Source organism: Medicago sativa, chromosome 1 (genome assembly GCF_051527215.1).
Source record: "Medicago sativa cultivar Bolivia chromosome 1, Bolivia_mono, whole genome shotgun sequence".
NCBI classification, from domain to species: domain Eukaryota; kingdom Viridiplantae; phylum Streptophyta; class Magnoliopsida; order Fabales; family Fabaceae; genus Medicago; species Medicago sativa.
The window spans coordinates 31632426-31654241 of record NC_140749.1 but is presented as its reverse complement, the minus strand read 5'-3'; the positions used below and the strand labels follow the sequence as shown (position 1 = coordinate 31654241).

The window sequence follows — 21816 nt, the reverse complement described above, 5'->3', positions numbered from 1 at the left end:
CTGACCATCTTACTAAAAAGGCATCGGAGATTGATGCTAAGTTGAAAGATGATTGGGAATCGTTCACTGTTTCTGCAAGACAGCTCTGATACCAACTTACTTAGACTGAAAACGTATTCTCTGTACAGAATGTGAGGTGAATAGGCAACCATATATAGGCATGAGTCTCTCAATCACTTCCATTGATTAAGGAAGGAAATATCTAAGAAAGGAAACATAAATCAACACACAATCATACAATATCTCAACAGTAACTTTAGCTTTGACTACAAAAGCAATTAATTGTCTATTTCTCCAATTGCACCAAAGTTTTTCTTGTAAGGAATCTCCTCAAACACCTGAGTAGTTAAATCAAAACAAACTACTTTACCGTTTTTTTTACTTAAGAATATACTACCCTTCTTTCCAACTTCAATAGACCGCTCCATACAAGACAAAGGATCAAATTCGAAGAGTCTAGTCCATGATTCCTTGACACCGATTTCACCCAAAATTGATATGTTGAAAGACATGGTAGCATAACAATCTGTTATTAGTGCAATGTACCCATTTAACACCGTCAAACTAGGAAAAGATCTACCATTCCAATCTACGGGTGTAGTGAAAAACACCTCGTTGCTCAAATTGAATGACACAACAGAGAATGTTTTACCATCCCAATCCCCAAACCAATGGCACATCCCATTGAAGTACACATTAGTGGAATTAGAGTTAGGAACTGACATTTCAACAATGGATCTTCTCCAAGAGTTACTTCTTACGCTATATATCTCCCAAAAAGGGTCAGGTGGTGTCATAGGCAAATCTTCCCGAGAATAACCATTTAATATAGGACGAAAACTTACATGTTGAATAACCTTGTAGTCATCTGTAACATGGTCATAACCAAGTGCACGAAGATGAAAGACATCGACAAAATTAGGTAGAGACTCGGAAAGCCTAGAAGGAATGACCTTATTTTCTCCAGTAGCAGGATTCCAAAGTGCTAAATTGCTATGATTCAAATGGTCATATAAACAAAAAATGCCATTGACAGATGAACCTAAAACAATAAGAAGAAAAGTATTGTCAAATTGAGGTGGAGGATCCAATTTGACTTCATTCTCAAACCTCTGACCCGAAATCGAATAAAACAAACTCGGAAGTGCAACCCAGACGAGGAGGAAACACACATCATCATCATACTGTGAATGAGATTTGGTAACAAGATTGTTGCGGACCTTTTGAATGAAATTAGGGTTTTGAAACAAAAGAGACCATGATTTACGAACGCAAGTAAATCGCTTGAGAGACTTAATAGGGAGTTTAGAGAGAATACCGAATGCAATATCATCATGTATGTAGCTGCTACTGCAACTAAACTTGTTCCAATTTGGAACCAATGCCATAGATTGATTGAAAGAGTTGTCGAACACTTGAACGAATGAAACGGGAAGCGGCGATGCAAAGCGGAAAACCCTCCCTCAAATTGAACGTGCCTACTGCACATGTGGGATGGTAATTATCACTAGACCTCTACCCGTGCGACGCGCATGCAATTTTTGTAAAATTAATTATTGTTAATAATAAATATACTTTTAACATAGTTTTTAATATATTGTTACGAATGTCTATGATATTGATTGTGATTTCAGTTTAGAAAATGTGTGATGAATGGATACGAATACACTACTTTAAGAACATGAAAGCATGTATTACAACACATTCCATTATCCACGTGTACAGTTGCAAACTTTAACTCTTCTTATATTAAAAGCAACAATGAATATGAATTCTCTGTATGTAGCCAACAAAACCATTGATAAGAGGAAAGCTTTTAACCAATGTGAACAGGAAGATGAGTGTCAAATATATACAAACAATACATTTTCACCATTTTATATCATCAACGTCTAGTTGTTGCAAATTATTGTCAGAGCATTTGTTTCCATCCAATAGGTACCTTTTTATGAGACTCGATAAAAACAATGCACACTCAAAATTGAAAAATGAAAAGAAAAGAAAAGAAAAAGGGAGTAGGAAAATAGAAAAAAAAATAATAGAAGAAGGAAAATTGAAGAATACAATAGATTGATAAAATTAAATAAAAGTTAGAAACATGTTGATATGGAGATTTGAAGAAAAAAATCGGATTTCTGTATTGGAGAAAAAATCGGATTTGAAGAAGCTTATAATTTTTTCAATGAATCGGATTTGAAAAAATCGGATTGAAGAAGCTTTTTCAATAGATTTGAAAATTATTTTAATCTATTGAAAAATCGGATTTGACTCTAATACTATTTGAAGAATTTTTTTTTTCAGTAAATCGGATTTGAAAAAGCTTATAATTTTTTCAATCTCAGAAGCTTATAATTTTTTGATTGAGTGATTCTCTATTTTGTGACTCTAAACAAGCCAAGTGGTTGCAATTTCAGTTTTCATAATTTACAATCATTTCAAAGAATTTCTTTGATTTACTTATTATGCCATCACTCTTCACATTTGAAGTTTATTCCAAAGAATGTTATCAAGGATTTCTGCCTCTGCTTCACAAAACATGTCACCCTTGTGTGTTGCCACTGCAAGGTATGAACCGATGTCACTTTTGTTTAATGTGTTGATAATTTGATATTCAATTTGCATTCATCCTTTTTTTTATGACAGGATATTAAAAGCAATGACATAGCAGCGTATCATCACATCTTGGCACAAATAAGCACAACACATATCGAAAAGAGAGGCCAAGTACGTAAATGGAGAGATGGTCGAGTACGTGTGCTAGGGTGGGAAGATTTTTGTGGAAAGAGCAAGATCACAGAAAATGATAGTTGCTTATGCGAGATTGTGCTGCGTGAAGATGGAACAATCGAAATGTTAAGGGTGCACGTTCTTAGGAAGGAATGAACCAAACTGCAATACAACAGTACTGATGTTAACTTGAAACTTCTAAGATGGAACTTGTTTATTTATAAAACATTTTTATCAAATGTGCTTTTATAACTTCTAAAATTGTCTTTGTAATGACTATGATGACCATTTTTATGCCTTATTGTATAATTATTTAACTTGCACTAACTATTACACAATCATTTGTGTGGTTTTACATTGGAAGACAACAATGCACAATGATTGAAATATTATTATTGCTACATTCCCTCATTTATCTATTATATGAATCAATTGGAAAGGAAGAAACTTTTAGTTTTAGCATAGTTTGAGCTGCAAGGTTAACAGTCAAGAATTAACCTTAAAATCCCCGAACTTGTTTACAACAAACTGGGAGTAAACTCCCGTAAAGAAATAGCCGACAGTTTGTAGATAGTTTGGTACGGTAAAATGGCTGACACACAGTTTGGTTTGGTTCATCATGCATAAGTAGTTTGATTCTGTAACTATAAAAACAATTGGTTCAGTCTGGTACAAAAGAACTGTTTTTCCAGTTCAGTACGATTTTCTTACCGAACCAAACCACGAACAGTCCTAAAAGTGATAATTAACACAATCTTGAATTTTTAAAAACGATAAACAAATGAGAACTAAAGAAATTCTTCTAAATTTGGGAGAACAAGACTTCTCCATAATTTACTATGAATCATGTTCAGCCAGAAGAAACAAAGTAATTTAAATTCTTCCAGCATTTAATACTTGTTACTACTTGCAAAGCAGTTTTATATGTATGGCTACAAAATGAGCTGAACTGTGTATCCATTGATATAGTGGCATTTTCTCTTGCTAGAAACAAAGTTACAAGTTCATGACATTCACAGAAAACATCTTTTGAATATGACAATTTTGGTTGTCCAGATGCATAATTTTATCAGCATATGTTTCAACAGTATAAACAAATAACACTTTTGCATCAAATATTCAGTCTTAACCGAAACAAATCGAGAAAAGATACTCAAGGTAACATGGTAACTTCACATTAAAGGGAAAATATCAAAAACATGTGGACATGAGGTAACAACATGGCATAGAGAATCATGCTAACAAATCCTCAGCACAAAATCTAATGGGAAAGAATATTCACAGAAGAAGGTGCTGCAGTAAGTCTCTTTCACATCCCAACATAGTTAGATACGTAGAAGATCAAATAGATATCTGAGCAGTAATAATAAGCATAAGACTAGTGTTTTGATCATTTAGACCATGTTCCTTAGCTTCCATGGTTTAGACCATCTTAAATATTACTAAAGCAAAAAACAAACATGAGCGCATACATAGATATCATGAGCAGAATGTATTAAAGTTTCCTGAAATATCTGGTACACGGAAGAGCTCGTCCATAAAAGGAGAACTAAATATCAATCCAACATGTCATAGAAAGATAAAAAGCATTAAAATAAAACCAGGGAAACCAAACAAGTACTACTTCCTATTGTTTAATAAAACGTTATGCTTTGACTACAAAACCAATTAATTGTCTATTTCTCCAATTTTACCAAAGTTTTTCTTGTAAGGTACGATTAGACAATTCTTACTTTCTCCTTTAAAATCAATCTCTTCAATCACTTCAGTAGTTAAATCAAAACAAGCTATTTTACCATTTTTTTGACTTAAGAATATTTTACCCTTCATCCAAACATCAAAAGACCGCTCAATACAAGACATGGGACCAAATTCAAAGAGCTTAGTCCATGATTCCTTGACACCGATTTCACCCAAAATTGATATGTTGAAAAGCTTGTTATCATAACAATCTGTTATCAGTGCAATGTACCCATTCAACACCATCAATTTAGAAAAAGATCTGGCATGCCAAACTACAGGTGTAGTGAAAAACACCTCATTGCTTAAGTTGAATGACACAACAGAAAATGTTATACCATCTGAAACCCCAAACCAATGGCACATCCCATTGAAGTACACATTAGTGATATTAGAGTCAGGAACCGGCATATCAACAACGGGTCTTCTCCAAGAGTGAGTTCTTAGGCTATATATCTCCCAGAACGGGTCAGGTGTCATTGGCAAATCTTCTTTCCGAATACGACCATCTAATATAGGACGAAAACTTACATGTTGAATAACCTTGTAGTCATTTGTAGCATGGTCATAACCAAATGCACGAAGATGAAAGTCATCGACAAAATTAGGCAGACACTCGGAAAGCCTTGGAGGAATGACCTTATTTTCTCCAGTAGCAGGGTTCCAAAGTGCTACTTTGCTACGATCCAAAAGGTCATATAAACAAATAATTCCATTGACAGCTGAACCTAAAACAAGATTAAAAGCATCATCAAATTGAGGCGGCAGATCCAATTTGACCTCGTTCTCAAACTTCTCGCCCGAAATCGAATAAAACAAACTTGGAAACACAGCCCAGATGAAGAGGAAAGACATATCATCATCATCATCATCATCATCATCATCATACGGTGAATGAGATTTGGTAACAAGATTGTTGCGGAACTTTTGAATGAAATTAGGGTTTTGAAATAAAAGAGACCATGATTTACGAACGCAAGTAAATCGCTTGAGAGACTTAATAGGGAGTTTAGAGAGAATACCGAATGCAAGATCGTCATGTATATAGCTGCTACTGCAACTAAACTTCTTCCGATTTGGAACCAATGCCATAGATTGATAAGAGTTGTGTTACACTTGAACGAATGATACGGGAAGCGGCAAAGCAAAGCGAAAAAACAATACTAGTATTAATTTACAATACAATATTAATTTTTTTAAATATTCAATAAGCCCCCTCAAATATAATTAAATAAGCATCTCATATTTTAAATCCATTTCGTATATTGTAAGAAAATCAAATATTATTTTAAATCAAACTTGTTTTAATATACAATATGATATTCTTTGGTTTTTTTTTTTTTTACAAAAATAAACTATATTCATTCATTCCAATTGATACATTACATTGATACGGTACAAATTCAAAGTCGTTAAAAACAAAAAAGATAAACCTGCGAACAAACTCACAACATATATGTTAATAGCATAAAACGACGGAGTATCTATGTGATACGAATCCGCAAGCGTACGTTCTATCGAGTAGTAAAAATATTGTTCCACGAGAGTTATTGTGATTACCAATTTCGTTTTCAATGTTGATTAGTTGAAAGGATTAAGTATTCGAAGTTCAACAATTTTCTTGATTAAAATTTAGATTATAAAAGCGTATAGGGTTTATTGGTTCGTCTTAATAACAAATCACAAACAATTCAAGCATACATTCTTATCTTATGTTAAATTCATTTTTTAAAGACAGGTTTCTCTATTATATTTCATGTTTCCTTTCAGAATCCACGAATGTATTTCAATAACAATCTAACATATTCTCATGGTTGACTCATCTTGTCTAATCTCATTTGTTCTAATATCAATCTTCATTTTTCGATCCTTCGATTTATATTTGAAATATAACTTAAAAATGATGAGATTAGATTAGAAAACGAATTTAAATAAAGCAAAGTTCTAGATTTGGCTTGAATAGGATTTAGTCATTAGACTCATCCAACAATCCCAAAACTAAAAAGGTCTACTCACACATGTTCATTGTAGACAAAATGTAATGATTAAAGACATAAAATAATATTGCATAAAAGTAAATGGTTGAATGATAAACTGCAGAATTGTAAAGGACAAGGAAATAAAATGCAAGAAAGTAAAAGGGGCGCACGGTCGTGCCAAGCATAAAAAACTGATCTGCTGGAAGTTGGGACGACGCACGACCGTGCCACTAGGACGCACGTCCGTGCGTGAACTTTCTGGTCACCATGGCACGACCCCATCAGTAAGGTGGCACGACCTAGTACAAAGTTGGCACGGCCGTGCCAACTAAAAATGCTTAGGAACTTGATTTTTCTCTTCTTGCTTGGCTTTTCGTCCATGTTTTTGCTCCAAGTGACTTGTTCATCTTTTATTTTTAAACTGAAAATAAACAAAAGGATTGAAATAAAATAGGTCTAAAATACAATTAAAACTAGCTAAACCTTATTGTATTAAAACACTAAAAACCATAAAAACTACGACTTATCACTATGCCTACAAATATGATTATATTAAAGTCTTCAAAATATTCATGTCTCAGGATCGGCAATGTTGATGACACCAAAGTCATTGATTGGATCTGCACTTGCTCAAAACTAATCTCCCAACTTGAACCAAATAAACACCGCAAGCACTTAGATGGGAAAACAAAACCACACTGCACAAAGACGGGAAATCAAAATAAACAAAGTCGTGCAAAGACGGCTAAATCACAAGAACAAACGAAAGAAAATTGAAAAATATGTGGATATCACTTATTTAACTATAACTTATCGAAAAACAGTTTGGAGGTTGATTTTTGATCAAAATTGACCTTAAATCACATCTCTTTGTGAGATAAAAAGAAGAAAGGTTGTGGCGGCTAGGTTTTATGATATTCTTTGGTTCTTCTGTGTATATTTGAAATATGTAGAAATTGTTAAAGATAACAAAAAAATTCTTTTAAGAAAATCAATATTAATTTATAGTACAATATTAATTCATTTAGATATATATTCAATAAGCATTTCATATTTTAAATCCATTCCATATATTGTAAGAACATCAATTATTTTTTTACATCAAACTTTTTTTATATCCAATATGATATTCTTTGGTTTTTGTATGTATTTTTGAAATATGTATAAATTGTATAAGATAACAAAAATGAAAGAGAGGAATAAGAGTAATGATATATACACTTCCCAAAAAAAAACAAGTAATGATATATGAACACCTCTTATTTTCATATATTTATTTATTTTTTTGAACAAGCAAAAATGGAATATATATTAACCACAAAAAGCAACTCCTCTAGCACAAGATGTGCCAAAAGAATTACTGAAGGAACAAAGTTTCAGTTACACAACCACCAAACAAACCATTATGTGATGCCCAAGCATTGAAACGGACTCGAACACCACCTATCTGTGCCAAACCTAAAGGCAGCCTTCTTGGCTTTCATCCAGGCTAAAGACATATATTTCACTTTATCTAACAACCTGGGGTTTACAACATTATTGAAAAACCTATTATTGCGCTCATTCCATAAGACCCAAACGCACAATAACCAAATAAGTTAAAGGAATGACCGTTTTGCTCTGCCACCACCTGTTAAATGCACGAATTGAAGAAAGTGATCAGCTATAACATTAGTGTCGACACCTGTAATGCCCAACCAATGACGCACTAGGGGCCATAACGATGAATATATATTACAAGATAAAAACAAATGCTACGGTGTCTCCACTAAGCCACACTTTGAAACACACAAAGAAGCCTCTGAAGAAATAACCCGTCTATGAACCAGGTTGAACTTAGTTGGCTATTTGTCATGAAGCAACCTCCAGGCAAAGATAGAGACCTTCAACGGCACCTGATTATGCCAAATCAACGATGTTGCAGGATCCGCAAGAGGAGTATCCATTGTAGTCAGCAAATGATAGGAACCACGAACTGAGTACCCTTCAGAAGGCTCTGGCAACCAAACCCACCTGTCTAAAATATTAGCATGCAAAGAAACATCAAGCAATAAAGTCCTACATTCCTCTAACTCCTCCTCCCACACCCACAATCTCCGCCTCCACTTCCACGCCTCCCCTCCCTGCTCAACACCAAGAGAGAACAAACTCGCCACTGTAATGAATTTGTTCTCATAAAGATCAAATAGGCTAGGAAACCTCACACACAGAGATGCCGATCCTAACCACTTATCAAACCAAAACAAAGTATCAAAACCATCCCCCAACTTCTTTGACACACACTCCCCAAACCAGCCTCCACCAATATCACCGCCCCCATCCCTAATCCTCTCCCTCCACCAAGAAGAACAACTCCAGCCCCCAACCTCCAACCTCCCACCTACTTCGCCATAACGGGCGACTAAAACTCGATACCAAAAACCACTCCTATCAACAAGCATCCTCCAACACCACTTTCATAACAAAGCCTGATTAAACTCCTTCAATTGTCTCACCCCCAAACCTCCAAACTCCTTATGGAGGCACACATTATGCCACCCTATCCAAGATATTTTCCTATGATCCTCACTCCCACCCCAAAAAAATTTATTAAACAAAGATTCAATGGAAGAGATTATACCTGATGGACACTACGCCAAAAAAGATGTTTAATAGCACTTTTTTTTTTTACCTTTAATAGCACTTAAAAGTGCTATTAAACGCGCCGCTATTGTAAGTGCATCCTCTTTAATAGCACTTTTAAAGTGCTATTAAAAGCCTGATTTTTAATAGCTTTTCTTGAAAGTGCTATTGTAGTATCATTATAGTGCTATCAAAGAGGTCTATTGAATAGGATTCATGTTGTATTTAATAGCGTTTCCTTAAAAACTGTTATCATAATATGTGTATTTTTAATAGCCTTTCCTTTACAAAGTGCTATTAAAATGCCACTTTTTTTTTTTTAAGCTAGGTGCAAAATTATTATAATGATTGGTTTGTAACCCAAATGCAGCCATATTCTTTTTCAAATTGAGAATTTCAAAACAATGGTTAAAAACCTATATTCAATTTCCAATACCAAATAACATTTCAATTACTCATTGCATATGCAATATGATCAATCAATCTGCATTAATCCAAAAATCTTGTCTACAAATATCATAACAAAGAGGGCATTACATAGTCAAAATTGTGGATAAAACCACAATACTAAAAACAATATTTCAAACAAATATTCTTTCAAAAAAAATATTTCAAACAAATATTCTACTCATATTTCCTTAACTAAAGAATTACCACCTAAATTAAAAAACAAGGACAAAACAACAACAACAACTAATAACAGCTTCACCCAACCAATTGCACTTTCCAACCTGCACGCAACAACAACTGAACCAAAAAAATCCAAATTGTCCATCTTTCATAGCCGCAAATTAACCCCAACACTTTCAACCTTCTAATTCAATATGAATCACATATACAATGACCTAGTTAGGAAGAATAACAGCTTCTTGGTTTCCTGTTTCATGGAAGAAATATTAATTATGTCAAACTGAATTGTCAAAACAGTTTGGTAAAAACCAAAAAGGTTAACTAAATAGTTATTTTGAACAACCCTGGTACTCTTTTCTCTTATCGATAGTTTCGAAGCAAAATATTAACTAAAACCAGTTCAAAATCTCAAGGTAACAAACTACTTATACCATAAACAATAAAATCATCAGCTTTCAAAAGTCAAACATTTAAGTCATATGTTTATTATGAAATTATTATACATGTCTTTATTTTCTTGAGTTGTGTATCATTATAGCTGATAGATTACTTTTTTATGCTTACCAAATTTGTTTTTATTTATCATAAAAAGGGTACACCATACTGGGGAAAAATAAAAAATAAAAACAAAGAAAAAGACAACAAAAACTCACCAAAAACATCATCCACCACATAGCTAGCCCAATCCTCCTTGACATTAGTTAACTTATCTTTAGAGTAGGTGCGACATTTGTGGTCAGGAAAGTACTTCAAATATAAATAAATAAATAAAATTGAGTTAGAACTAAATTACATTAATAAGATTACAAATTAATAATAATTAAAATCGCGTACATTTATGGGGATCATATTTTCATTTTCCATGATGACCTCTTTCATATATCGCATTACAAAATATCCACAGTCAATAACATTAATTTGACGGGGGCACTGCAAAAAAAAAAAAGTTACATCGATTACTTTTACTCTACATAATTGTATAAAAACTACTTTAATTTCAATCTACCTTTATTTTTGGCCATGTAATTTTCTTTGACTTGGACACTTTAGAATTAATATGGGCACGATAAATTTGCAAAGCACTGTCAAGATTAAATTAACTTCAAATGAGTAATTATTATAAATAATCATACTTACATAAATTTGAAATTAAAAGAGTCGATACTCACTTATCAAACTTTGTTTTTAAATTTTGATATTTTGTTGGCTCACCATTCAACGGGTCCATGTAATATATCATCTCAGCATCAGGATTGATTACAAGCAACACCCAATGTTTACTGCACCAAACATTTAAATATTACAATAAAAAATTTGCATTCAATATATTTTGTTGACGTAAATAAAAATTTGAATAGAATTCTCACCCTATATTGCAAGGTGCAAGAATCATCCTATCCTTGAACTCCTTATCTTTCAAGAGTATTTTTGCTATAGCATTTCCTTGATTATCGTCCCGTGATACATGTGGGGATATGAAGGAGAACTTGGTTATTAATCCATTTGGACTAATGAACTTGTCAAACAAGTACCTTCAAATTAAAAACAATTAAAGATATTAATATTATCTCACAATATAAATAACATTAATATTAATTGATTGGTCAGATTAGAGAACATTGGTAATAATAGAGGTACCTGGCAAATACAGTGATAATAGAGGCACTTAACCAGTTATGATCAATAATCTCTTTTATATTATCTACCCGTAGACGCTCTAAAAACTCTTCACCAAATATACTCTCCTCCATATTTATATGAATTGAGGATCCAGCCTTCAACATCTTTGTTGTATACATTTCAAGGAACGGTAAATTTGCAAGACCAGATGAACAACCAACTTTAGGGGACTCTTGAATTTTGAATTTTTTGTTGTTTTTGTTGGGTGATGAAACTGATTCAACACTTCCCTGGATATTCTCATCTTTGTTTTGGAATTGATTAGGAATCTACATAGTTACATTAATGAAGGTTAGTGATAAAATAATAAAACAGGTATATATTACCATGCGATCAAGCAAGTAGATAATAAGAAATTTACCTTTTCACATTCACCAACAAATTGAAGAAGTTTAAGTGGACATGGCACAATTGTTCCTATTGCCTGACCAACCATGGATACATCTCCATATTCAACAGATATAGGCAATGGAGCATTTGGCACTATAGAAACTTCAATCTTAACCTTGACATATCCAGGTGGTAATGTAATGTCGTGCACTATATTACCTTCGGTGTTATATAGTTTACCACGAGCAACCAAACACCGACTTGGGGATGATAAATAGATATCAACAGACAAAACACCGACTTTCATTTTCTTAAAATATTTCCTATAAACAAAAACAAAAAATCTAATTACATTAAATTATTCTAATAAATTGTCAACCTGATCATTCTTCAATTTATTTCTACTACATTTCAGCCACTCATATTCAAGCTGACCATGTTTAACATCATAACATAATTCACTGTCGCATAAATTGTGTGACTGTAAATGTAATAGAAGGGAGTACTTTAATGTACAAAATTACAAGAGTGGCAGAATAGGAGATATGTAGCAAATTGATGACCGAAGAACAAAGACAATCATAAGTTTCTTCTTTTAAGCAACTTCAAAGATTAGCATTACAGTTTTGGATTATTTTAAAGTTTTATACAACGATCAGTGATACAACCAGAAATGAAACATAATGCATTAAAATTTTGAAACCAAAAGATCTACATATAGCATCAATTTTTTTTTTTTTGAATCAGCATATATATATATGAAATGCCACTCACAAGAAGTGCAAAATGGCAAGCTGTTACAACCCAAAAAGATCACCCCTGCGTACTGATAAAAACACAGCAGCAAAAAACGGTGACAGCAGGAAAATAATAGCCCAGCATATAGGAGGGAACAACAACAATAAAGCCTAAAAACTGCTATACACAGACCCCCCTAACACCGAACTGCATGAACAAAAAAACCTGCTAGAAAACAGCTGAAGGAACCGAAAGGCAAACCCCAAGCAGATTCAAAAATTCAATTGAAAACAATCTATCACAAAAATTCAATTCTCTGACCAAAAGCTATATAGCACCAACACACTTCAGCTCAAATTCAAAAGTATTAGTGTCAGACAACTGTCAGCGTAAGTGTTCGACGCCAAAAACAACATCGACACATATCATTACATTCAATCACTTTCAGTTTATTAAGTGTCTGTGTCAGTGCGACCTCTCAAATTTGGAAAATTCTAAAACAAAACAAAAAAACTAACCAAATTACATCACACTAATATACAAAAATATATCATAAAATTGAAAACAATTTCTTAAAAAAATATAAATCTACTATAAGTGCACCAGTGAAACCGAAAAGAAAATCTAAAAAATAATAATTAATACTTACCAATACACCACCGAATCCGACGAATGTTGTTCGGTGTCTCTGCGGTGAGGGTGAACCCGGCGATGAGGGTAGGTATCTCAGCAAAGAAAAAGACTCTGATTCACAAATCACAATAGATTCTCGAGATCTTCAACTACAATAAACAATTTCGATTTTAACATACATAAACTATATTGGCAGAGAATATTATAGGCAATAAATAAGTAGAATAGATAAACATTTGTTAATTCTAATTCTTAGTTTATTGAAGAACCTTTTTGATTTAACTCAAATATCAAACACCATTCAATGTTTCAACAAAAACCAGTTTGCGGTTCATCCCAAAGAAAAAAGCTTTAAAAAGAAAAATAGTCTTTTAAATACCACATTATTTATATCTATGAATAAAATTCCATTTATAATTGAGATTCAAGATGTAGAACAACACAACAACTACAAAAAAATTAACTAAATAGAGAACAAAATAGTATCACAAGAAATTGAAAAACAGCTCAGATTTTGGGATTAAATAAAATCATGAAATAAATAAATCAAAGAAATTGAAAAATTCAATTATACCTGTGTCGGTGCATGCCTGTAATGAGATGAGAGATGGGTTCAATGGGTTGTGAGAAGTGGAGTTCAATGAGATTGGGGGTCTGGGTATGAGAGATGGGGTTAGAAGTGGGGTTTGATGGTGGTGGCAGTTATGGGATTCAATGGAGGTGGTGGTTATGCAATTCGATGGTATTGAGATGAGAGAAGAAGGTGAGATGTGGGTTGAACAGATGAAGTCGTGTGTGAAAGAAGAGAGGGAATTGGAAATTTGTTCAGCGCCAATTGCTAAAATTTAATCCGCTTTGTTTTTTTAATTTTTCAAAAACTCCCTTTTTGTTAGGAGTATAGGATAGCGTTCAGCACAAAGTGCTAACGATACTATCCACCTATGTTAGCACTACCTCAAAACTGCTATCATACTCTTTTTTTTACTTTTTTTTATTTTTTTTAAATTGTCAATATTAGCACTTTTGGAGAAAGTGCTATCCTAGATGTACTCTTATAATAGCACTTGCAACAAAACGCTATTGTACTTAACAAAGTCAGTTTTTTGTTAGCACTTTTTCTAAAAGTGCTATTAAATGGGCGCTACGTACTAAATGTCAAAATTGGCGTAGTGGGAGTTTTGAAGAAGGAAAGCGCATAGACAGGCAGAGAGATCAGGACAGACTTTAAAAGGACCAGGCGACCGCCAAGAGATAAGAAACGACTATTCCAACCAGACAGCCTAACTTTAATCCGATTCACAAGAGGATCCCAAAAACTCAATCGACGAGGATTAACTTTAATTCTCATATATTTATTGGACACATCAATTTCTCTTTCACATTATTCTTATCACATGACTAACATATTATATCTAACACATCATGGATTCTATTGATTTCTATCTCAAGATTTCAAATTGAGTTTTTAGTGTCTATAAAATATTTTGCAATAAACAATATGGTGTCACATACTTCTTTAAAAAAAAAAATGGTGTCACATACTTGTACTTGTAATGTCACTAGGTGTATATAGTCCAAAGGCAGGGTACATGAAACGGGAAGCGGCGAAGGTTTTAGGCATCAGAATGTTCCCAAATATTTTTCTGGTTAAAAGTACATTGTTGAATTTTTTTTTCTTGATTACAAATGATTCATAGGATAATTAGTTTACTATCAATTAAAAGTGTGGACGAAAAAGTTGGATAATTTCAAGGAAACTAATTTTCGACAATAATAAAAAAAGTTAATTATTCAAATTGAATGTGTAATATACGCGAAGTTTGAGAAATGATCATGTACAAATAAAAATACATATTTTACTCCACTAATTTGAGATTCTTGATATTTTTGACGCAATAATACATGCATGCAAAGAATAGAAAAATGACTTAGACGTTGAATTTTTTCCATAATTTTTTGCACGCATGTTTAGGAAATTAAACTATGGTTTTAAATAAAAATTAGAATTTTCCGTCAAGGGAAGAATTAATTATGAATTTTTGTTTTTCATAATTATGAATTTTTAAATAATTCATGATTAATTCGTCCCTCATTTTAAAAAATCTAAAAATTAATGGTGAAGGGTCTTATGATATTCTAACATAGCCTACAAAATTGGGGAACAACTTTTGACTCGTGAGTATATGTTTACACCAAATAAAATTACAATGTTGCACATTTTGGTTGAAAAATGAAAATAAATTATGGAGTCTTCAAATGCTATGAAACTTTGAACATCCTTTCTATTTATTTTTATAGACGTCCGTAAAAAGAATCATCTAAAAATTTGATTTCTAGGTCATTATTTATGTTGTTTTATTTTTTGAGTTTTTGACACTTTAAATATTTGTAATTAATTTTTCCCTTGATGAAAATTCAAGTTTTTCTTGTGGAAAGCCACATTTATTGTTCATACATATATGCAAAAAACTATGAAAAAATCAACACCTAAATCACTTTTCAGAACTTCGCGTATATCGTAATGTTAAAAATATGAATAATATCAAATTACATGGGCAAAATATGTGTTTTTTATTTTTATAGTGTTAATTTCTAGACTTCACACATATTACTATTTAAAATATTATCCCTAATATAAATGTTAATCAAGCATGATTTAAAAAAAAAATTGTGAATAAAATATCATTTCATATAAGGGTATAAAAAAAATAAGAGGGGGGCGACTTAGGCACGGCCTAGTGAGGTCACACCTCTGGTCATCAGCACGTTGCCAAGCGCCAAACAAGTCATCAGCACGTTGCCAGTCGCCGGACGAGAGAGATATGCTTCAAGTATATTACTATCTGAAGTATTATCTTTAATATAAATGTTAATCAAGCATCATTTTCAAAAAGAAAAAATTAAGAATAAAATATCAGGGGAATGATCAAAGAGAGAGGGGGGGGGGGGGGGTGGGGGGGGGGGGGGGGGGTGGGATTGAGATTCTTATGGTGAGGCAAACACTTAGGGAGAGGGAGCTATTGGTCCAGAGACGTCAGAAGGTGACTCAAATGAGATTGAGAAGACAAGATAGGTATGGTTTGAACGGGTATGGCGCATGGGCGGACCTGAAGAAAGCCGGGTGTGGCAAGTTCCACACCAGCCCATGTCCATTTTTTTAATTATTTTTTTATTAATTTTTTCATATATCAATACAAACACCTAATTTTTTTATATTTTTTTTATGTTTATACATGTGTCTATATTTTTACTCATTGTAATACGGGATTTTTTTTTCTAATTTATGCACGGGTCTATATTTTTACTCATACATTAATAAAGGGATCTATTTTTAATGGATTTTTAGCCTTTATCAAAAAGGGTACCTATTTTTTTTTCTTTCTAATTTATACACGTGTCTATAATTTAACTTATATATTAATACGGGGACCGTTTTTTTTTAATTTATACACATATCTATATTTTTAGTCATATTTAATACTCCATCCGTTTCAAAATGAGTGTCGTTTTAGCCAATTGCACACATATTAAGGAATGGAATAATGTAGTCAAATTTCATAGCAATTTTACTAAAATAACCTTACTTTATAAGAACAAGACAAACTTAAAGTTGCATTGAAAATTGTGTGAGAGAGAAAAGTTGGAGTATTTATCGAGGGTAAAGTTGGAAGAAAAAAATTAAGGTTGTATTGAAAATGTAAAGTGACATTCATTTTGAAACAATTTGTTTTAGCTAAAGTGACACTCATTTTGAAACGGAGGGAGTACATAAATAATGTTTTGTACAATATGTACATCTGTCTATATTTTTATTCATATATCAATATAGAGATATATTTTTTTCAATTTCTCGCAATTGCAACTCACTTCTAAAAAAAAGAGTGCAACACGCTCAAATGTCTGTATGCACGGGTATCCTTCTAGAGAATTTGATTCATCTCTCGTAACATATATTGAAAGATATGTTCTTAGAACAATTAGTAATGATATAATTTTAGTTCATTTTCAACAAATGAAAAATATATTATTTATCAAAAATACGGCAGCATTGTGCTTTAGTCCATAGATTTCACTGAGACCGCCCCAACCATGTGTAAAGCAGACTTGGTCGTTTCTTTTCTCAACTATCACTTCAATTTAATTGTACCTTGGGTCACTTAAGGTTGCAAAACGTCTCAAATCAGAACCGAGGGTGTCCACCAGCAGCGTTGGAAGAATAAGAGCATCCTGTTACGACCAATTTAACACAGGTTGTACGTTAGCCAATTCATTATATGGGGTACTTTAGATAAAGGTTTAATAAACATGGTTAGTTGGCAGAAACAAATTTAACACAAATGTGAATTTCGATCACCTGCTTTGGATTGAAATAAACAACGAATATTCGTAATTTTAGACGAAAAACCTCAAGATTTTCCTGGCCATCATCAATGGTGGCCAACCAATTGAATTTTGCCGCAATAGGACAAACAATAATTAGACGAACTAAAAATGCATTTGTAATGATTGATTTAAGTCTGAAGTTTGATTTGTAGAATCACTATATTTTTCTGAACCATAAAACGAAAAAATTCAAAATATTAGATTGCAACTATTATAATAAAAGGTTCAATACATAACAAAGGCATGCTTGCAAACTATCAAACACAACCAAATATAATCTAATAGTAAATGTGAAACAGATTCCGTCTATGGAGGTCTACCATACACTAACTATAAGTAAGTCTATAAACTGTACAAATGGAGACTGATATATATATATATATATATATAAGAAGTATCATGAAATGTTTCGCCCACATCCTATAGGAAGATGTTTAAATTAAAATCTATTCAAATAATGAATACGAAGAATTCAATCACAATAGCAAACATCTATATGCACTGCATACACAGTTATAATATGCGTATATTCTAAAATAAATTTGAAAACATGGTGCCTCATGCATAGAAACCATCTATACTAATTATATCACGTTAAAAAATCAACACATTGATCAGATTCAGCCTCTTCCATCTCAAACGTAATTACGGCAACAGTGAAACAGGAATATACAAACCAACTGATAATAATACATACTGTATTGAACTGAATGCATAATTCACGCAATGTAACAAAATTCAAATGAATCGATAATGATGAATTATACAATCTCAGACAGATTATGCAGGGTGAAACTTTACCAAATATTATTGATTAGCTGCAAAAAGAGTGCAAATAGATAATGCACAATAGAAGAAATCCAAATACCACTTAATGCATCCCTTAGAGTTACTCCAAACTAAAGTCATTCAATTGAAAACTGTTTACTCGCAAATGAAAGAAGAAAAGAAAATTTAGCTCAAACATGAACAAACAACACAAAAGGAAACAAAAATAAAATAATAGATATGTCTGCACAAATTAAGAGGTTCAGGTTGAATGATTGTTGCCCAAAATAGCATAAAGCTTCTATTCTAAAGAAGGTGCATATGATTCTTTCATTTGCTTTGTGAGATTACAATAAAATATAAATTAAATCAACAAATTTGGAGAATGATTTGTGCAATAATTACAGAATCAGGAAAAAAATGTAATTACCTGATTAGAAGACAGATCGAAATTGAAGCAGAAGTCCCAAAATGAAAAGTTAATTTCAAAACCCTCTATTTCTAATCGTACGACCGTGCCTCACTCAAAAACGCCGGCGTAGCTCTCGTCGATTTCGCACAACCAGTACAACAAAACCTTCAATATCTCCTTCATATGATTTTTCTTTACCCCTCAAAAACTTATGGCGAAGGGTTACAACTGAAGAATAGTGAGAAAATGAGAGAGATGAGCAGAGAGAAGGTATAGATTGATTTTTGTTTTCTTAAATGAGGAGGATCGGTGGGAAAAGGAAAGAGAAGCCGAGATTTTTTTTCCCTTTGAAAACAAATAGTAATTGGGCTGATAGATATGAAGTTGCCGAGGATCATTATATGTGTTTCTTGGAAACTGGCGAATTAGTTGTTGTATACTTACAATGCAACTCATTTCAACTACCTATATCACTTCTACGGGAAAGTGATATATGAATTAAATGTAATTGGGGTTTTAGAAAAAATGAACCGAGTAAATGACAGTAGGGAAAATTGAATGGACCAGATTCAGGTTATTATGATCCAATGGCTAATACTAATTGGCGCCTAAAAAAGTAGAATTAGGGTTTTAAGTGTTAATTGGAGTGTTAACTAGGATTAGGAATAAGTTAGATGAAAAACTTTGCCGCTTTTTTTTTATTTTCTTTTTATTTTTTTATGAAGGTCAACAATAGCGTTTTTCCTAAAACGCAAACTTAGGGATAATAGGATAATAGCGTTTCTTTATAAGCGCTATCTAAGTGAGTAAAATTATAGCGTTTTTCAGAAAGTGCTATTAAACCAAATTCTGAGTATATCCAATAATAGCACTTGACCAGAAGCGCTAAGATATATCTATATTTTGTCTTTTCAATAGCATTTTTGTGAAAGCGCTTTTAAACTGGTGCTATAAAAGGCCAAAATTGTAGTAGTGTCGGGATTTTGCTTCATGCTGAAAGAGAAGAGCAAAATGACAATCGTAAAATCGCAACCAAATTCGAAGGATTTTACTCAACTAATTTTGTAGAATCGATATAAAAAATGGTAAAATCGCAATCAAAATTGATCGATTTTACCCAAAAAAAAAATACTAAATTTATGTTATAAATGGTATATAGTCATAAATGACTTAGTTTATAAGAAATCGTAAAATCGCAATCAAAATCGATGGATTTTGCCTATTTTAGGATTCTACTATGGATTTGATTCGTTGAAGGTGAAGAAAGTCGCAAAACCCTGTATTTTAGAATTTAAGTCGGGATTTTGACAATAATGCTCACATGCTGACCAACTCTGATTGTGGTTCGATATACAACAGTCCAAATAGTGGTGATGCAAGCAACGTCAATATTTTCACACAAGATTTTGATTTAGGCAACAATACTAGAGTAAATCAAGACCATTGACGTTGATTGGGCAGTTTTATTTCTAACAGAGCTGGCTTCAGGAAGCGTATTAATAAGAAAGCAGTTATTTTACGTCATTAATACTCCCTCCGGTCCTATATATAAGAGAAGATTCTTTTTTTAGGTACATTGAATAATTAATGTATCTCGTTTACAATGAATACTAGATACATTAATTTTTAAATGTATCTAAAAAAAGAATATTTTCTTATATATAGGACCGGAGGGAGTAAATGTTTTAATTTAGCTAGGAGGGAACATGGATGTGGAATGAGGCGTTAGATATCGAATAATTTCCGTTATAGAAAGAGAGTGTTCATCATGTTGAATACAATTTACGGAAAATTGTATTATTGTAGTGTATTATTGTAGTGTAGAGTATTATGTGAAAAATTGTAGAGTATCAAATTTTTATTTCGGTTTTCCAAAGAAAAGGGTCTCATAGTAAGAAAACATAGATTGAAAATATTCATATCAATGAACCAAACAATTGAGTTCAATTGATTAATGAGCTCCATCAAACATTAATTGTTTAGAAGAACGTGAGTTTGGTTTTTAGATTGAATAAATACTTTACTTATATTTTCACCAAACTTCGGATTATCAAAGCTCATTTCCGACAACCAGATGATTAACACAAAAATAATATATTAATAATAGTATAAAAGTTTTTCGAAGGGAGAAATAGATAAATTTAAGAAAATCTCGTAAATGTAAGAAAGAGTTAATTCTTTTTAAGGTTGACTTTGAAAAGGCATATGACACTATCGATTGGAACTATCTTGTTGAGGTGATGATTAAGATGGGGTTTCCTGTTCTTTGGCGCAAGTGGATAAAAGAGTGTATTGGGTCAGCTACAGCCACTACTACAAAAATGGGCTTAGATAGCGCTTTTTTTAGGTTTTAGATAGCGCTTTTGAAGTGCTATTATAAATGGCGCTGGTAAAGGTAATATAGCGCTTTTTTTTCTCTACAAAGCGCTAGCTAAAGCAGTGTTTATGTAGCGCTTTATGTCAAAAGCGCTAGCAAAGGTTCTCCTTAGATAACGCTTTCGAAAATAAACGCCATCTATGACAGGTTTAAAAACAGCGTTTTTATTTTAAAAGCGCTATGTAACAATATGTTTAGATAACGCTTTATAAGGAAAAAAAAGCGCTAGGAGAAGCATTTATTTTATTTTATTTTTGTCAAATTTTTTTTCCTTTCCAGATAGCGTTTTATATATATATATATATATAAAGTCAGAAATTTAAAGGGAAATATATAATTTTGGCACATTATAATTGAGACTATTATTTATCAAATAAAACTTAACCGTATCATAAAAAATGTATGTATATATAGCATAAAAGTCAGAAATGTATAGCCTCTAATATGGTTACATGGATATCTCTAAGAGTTACAAGTAATTAGTTAACATAAAGATCAAAATCTTCTTTGGTAGCTGATAGGGCCAAACCGCAAGTGCACGGCCTATCGAAGTAATAGTAGTAAGTAAGAGTATCGTTCCGCTAGGGAGTTGGTCAATCTAATTAACTTTTAGATATTGATTAGAGGAGAAAGAATTAAGAAGTTGGAGAGTGCAGTTTTTGAAAGTAAATAACAATGATATTAAAAAGCCTTGGGATCATTGGTTTATCATAATAACGAATCTTTTCACAAGCAAGCCTTAAACTTATAATTAAACGTTAATCCTAATTACTAAGGACAAGTTTCTCTTTAGCATA

General features: G+C 32.5%; 3 protein-coding genes across 3 annotated transcripts; all 3 read right to left on the bottom strand.

Moving 5' to 3' along the window:
- Positions 1 to 278: 278 nt before the first annotated feature.
- On the bottom strand, positions 279 to 1388 carry LOC146954312 (F-box/kelch-repeat protein At3g06240-like). Its single transcript, XM_085744315.1, has one exon. The coding sequence runs from the start codon at positions 1386 to 1388 to the stop codon at positions 279 to 281; it is 1110 nt and encodes a 369-aa protein (XP_085600441.1).
- A 3007-nt stretch (positions 1389 to 4395) lies between these two features.
- LOC146954311 (F-box/kelch-repeat protein At3g06240-like) lies at positions 4396 to 5559 on the bottom strand. Its single transcript, XM_085744308.1, has one exon. It carries the CDS (start codon positions 5557 to 5559, stop codon positions 4396 to 4398), a length of 1164 nt encoding a protein of 387 aa, XP_085600434.1.
- A 3960-nt stretch (positions 5560 to 9519) lies between these two features.
- LOC146954310 (uncharacterized) lies at positions 9520 to 12015 on the bottom strand. The gene is made up of 8 exons (XM_085744299.1): positions 11740 to 12015; positions 11337 to 11647; positions 11066 to 11230; positions 10868 to 10978; positions 10705 to 10780; positions 10533 to 10628; positions 10352 to 10445; positions 9520 to 9945 (listed from the first exon to the last, which is right to left on the bottom strand). Exons 1-8 carry the CDS (start codon positions 12013 to 12015, stop codon positions 9914 to 9916), a joined length of 1161 nt encoding a protein of 386 aa, XP_085600425.1. The 3' UTR covers positions 9520 to 9913.
- Positions 12016 to 21816: the final 9801 nt, after the last annotated feature.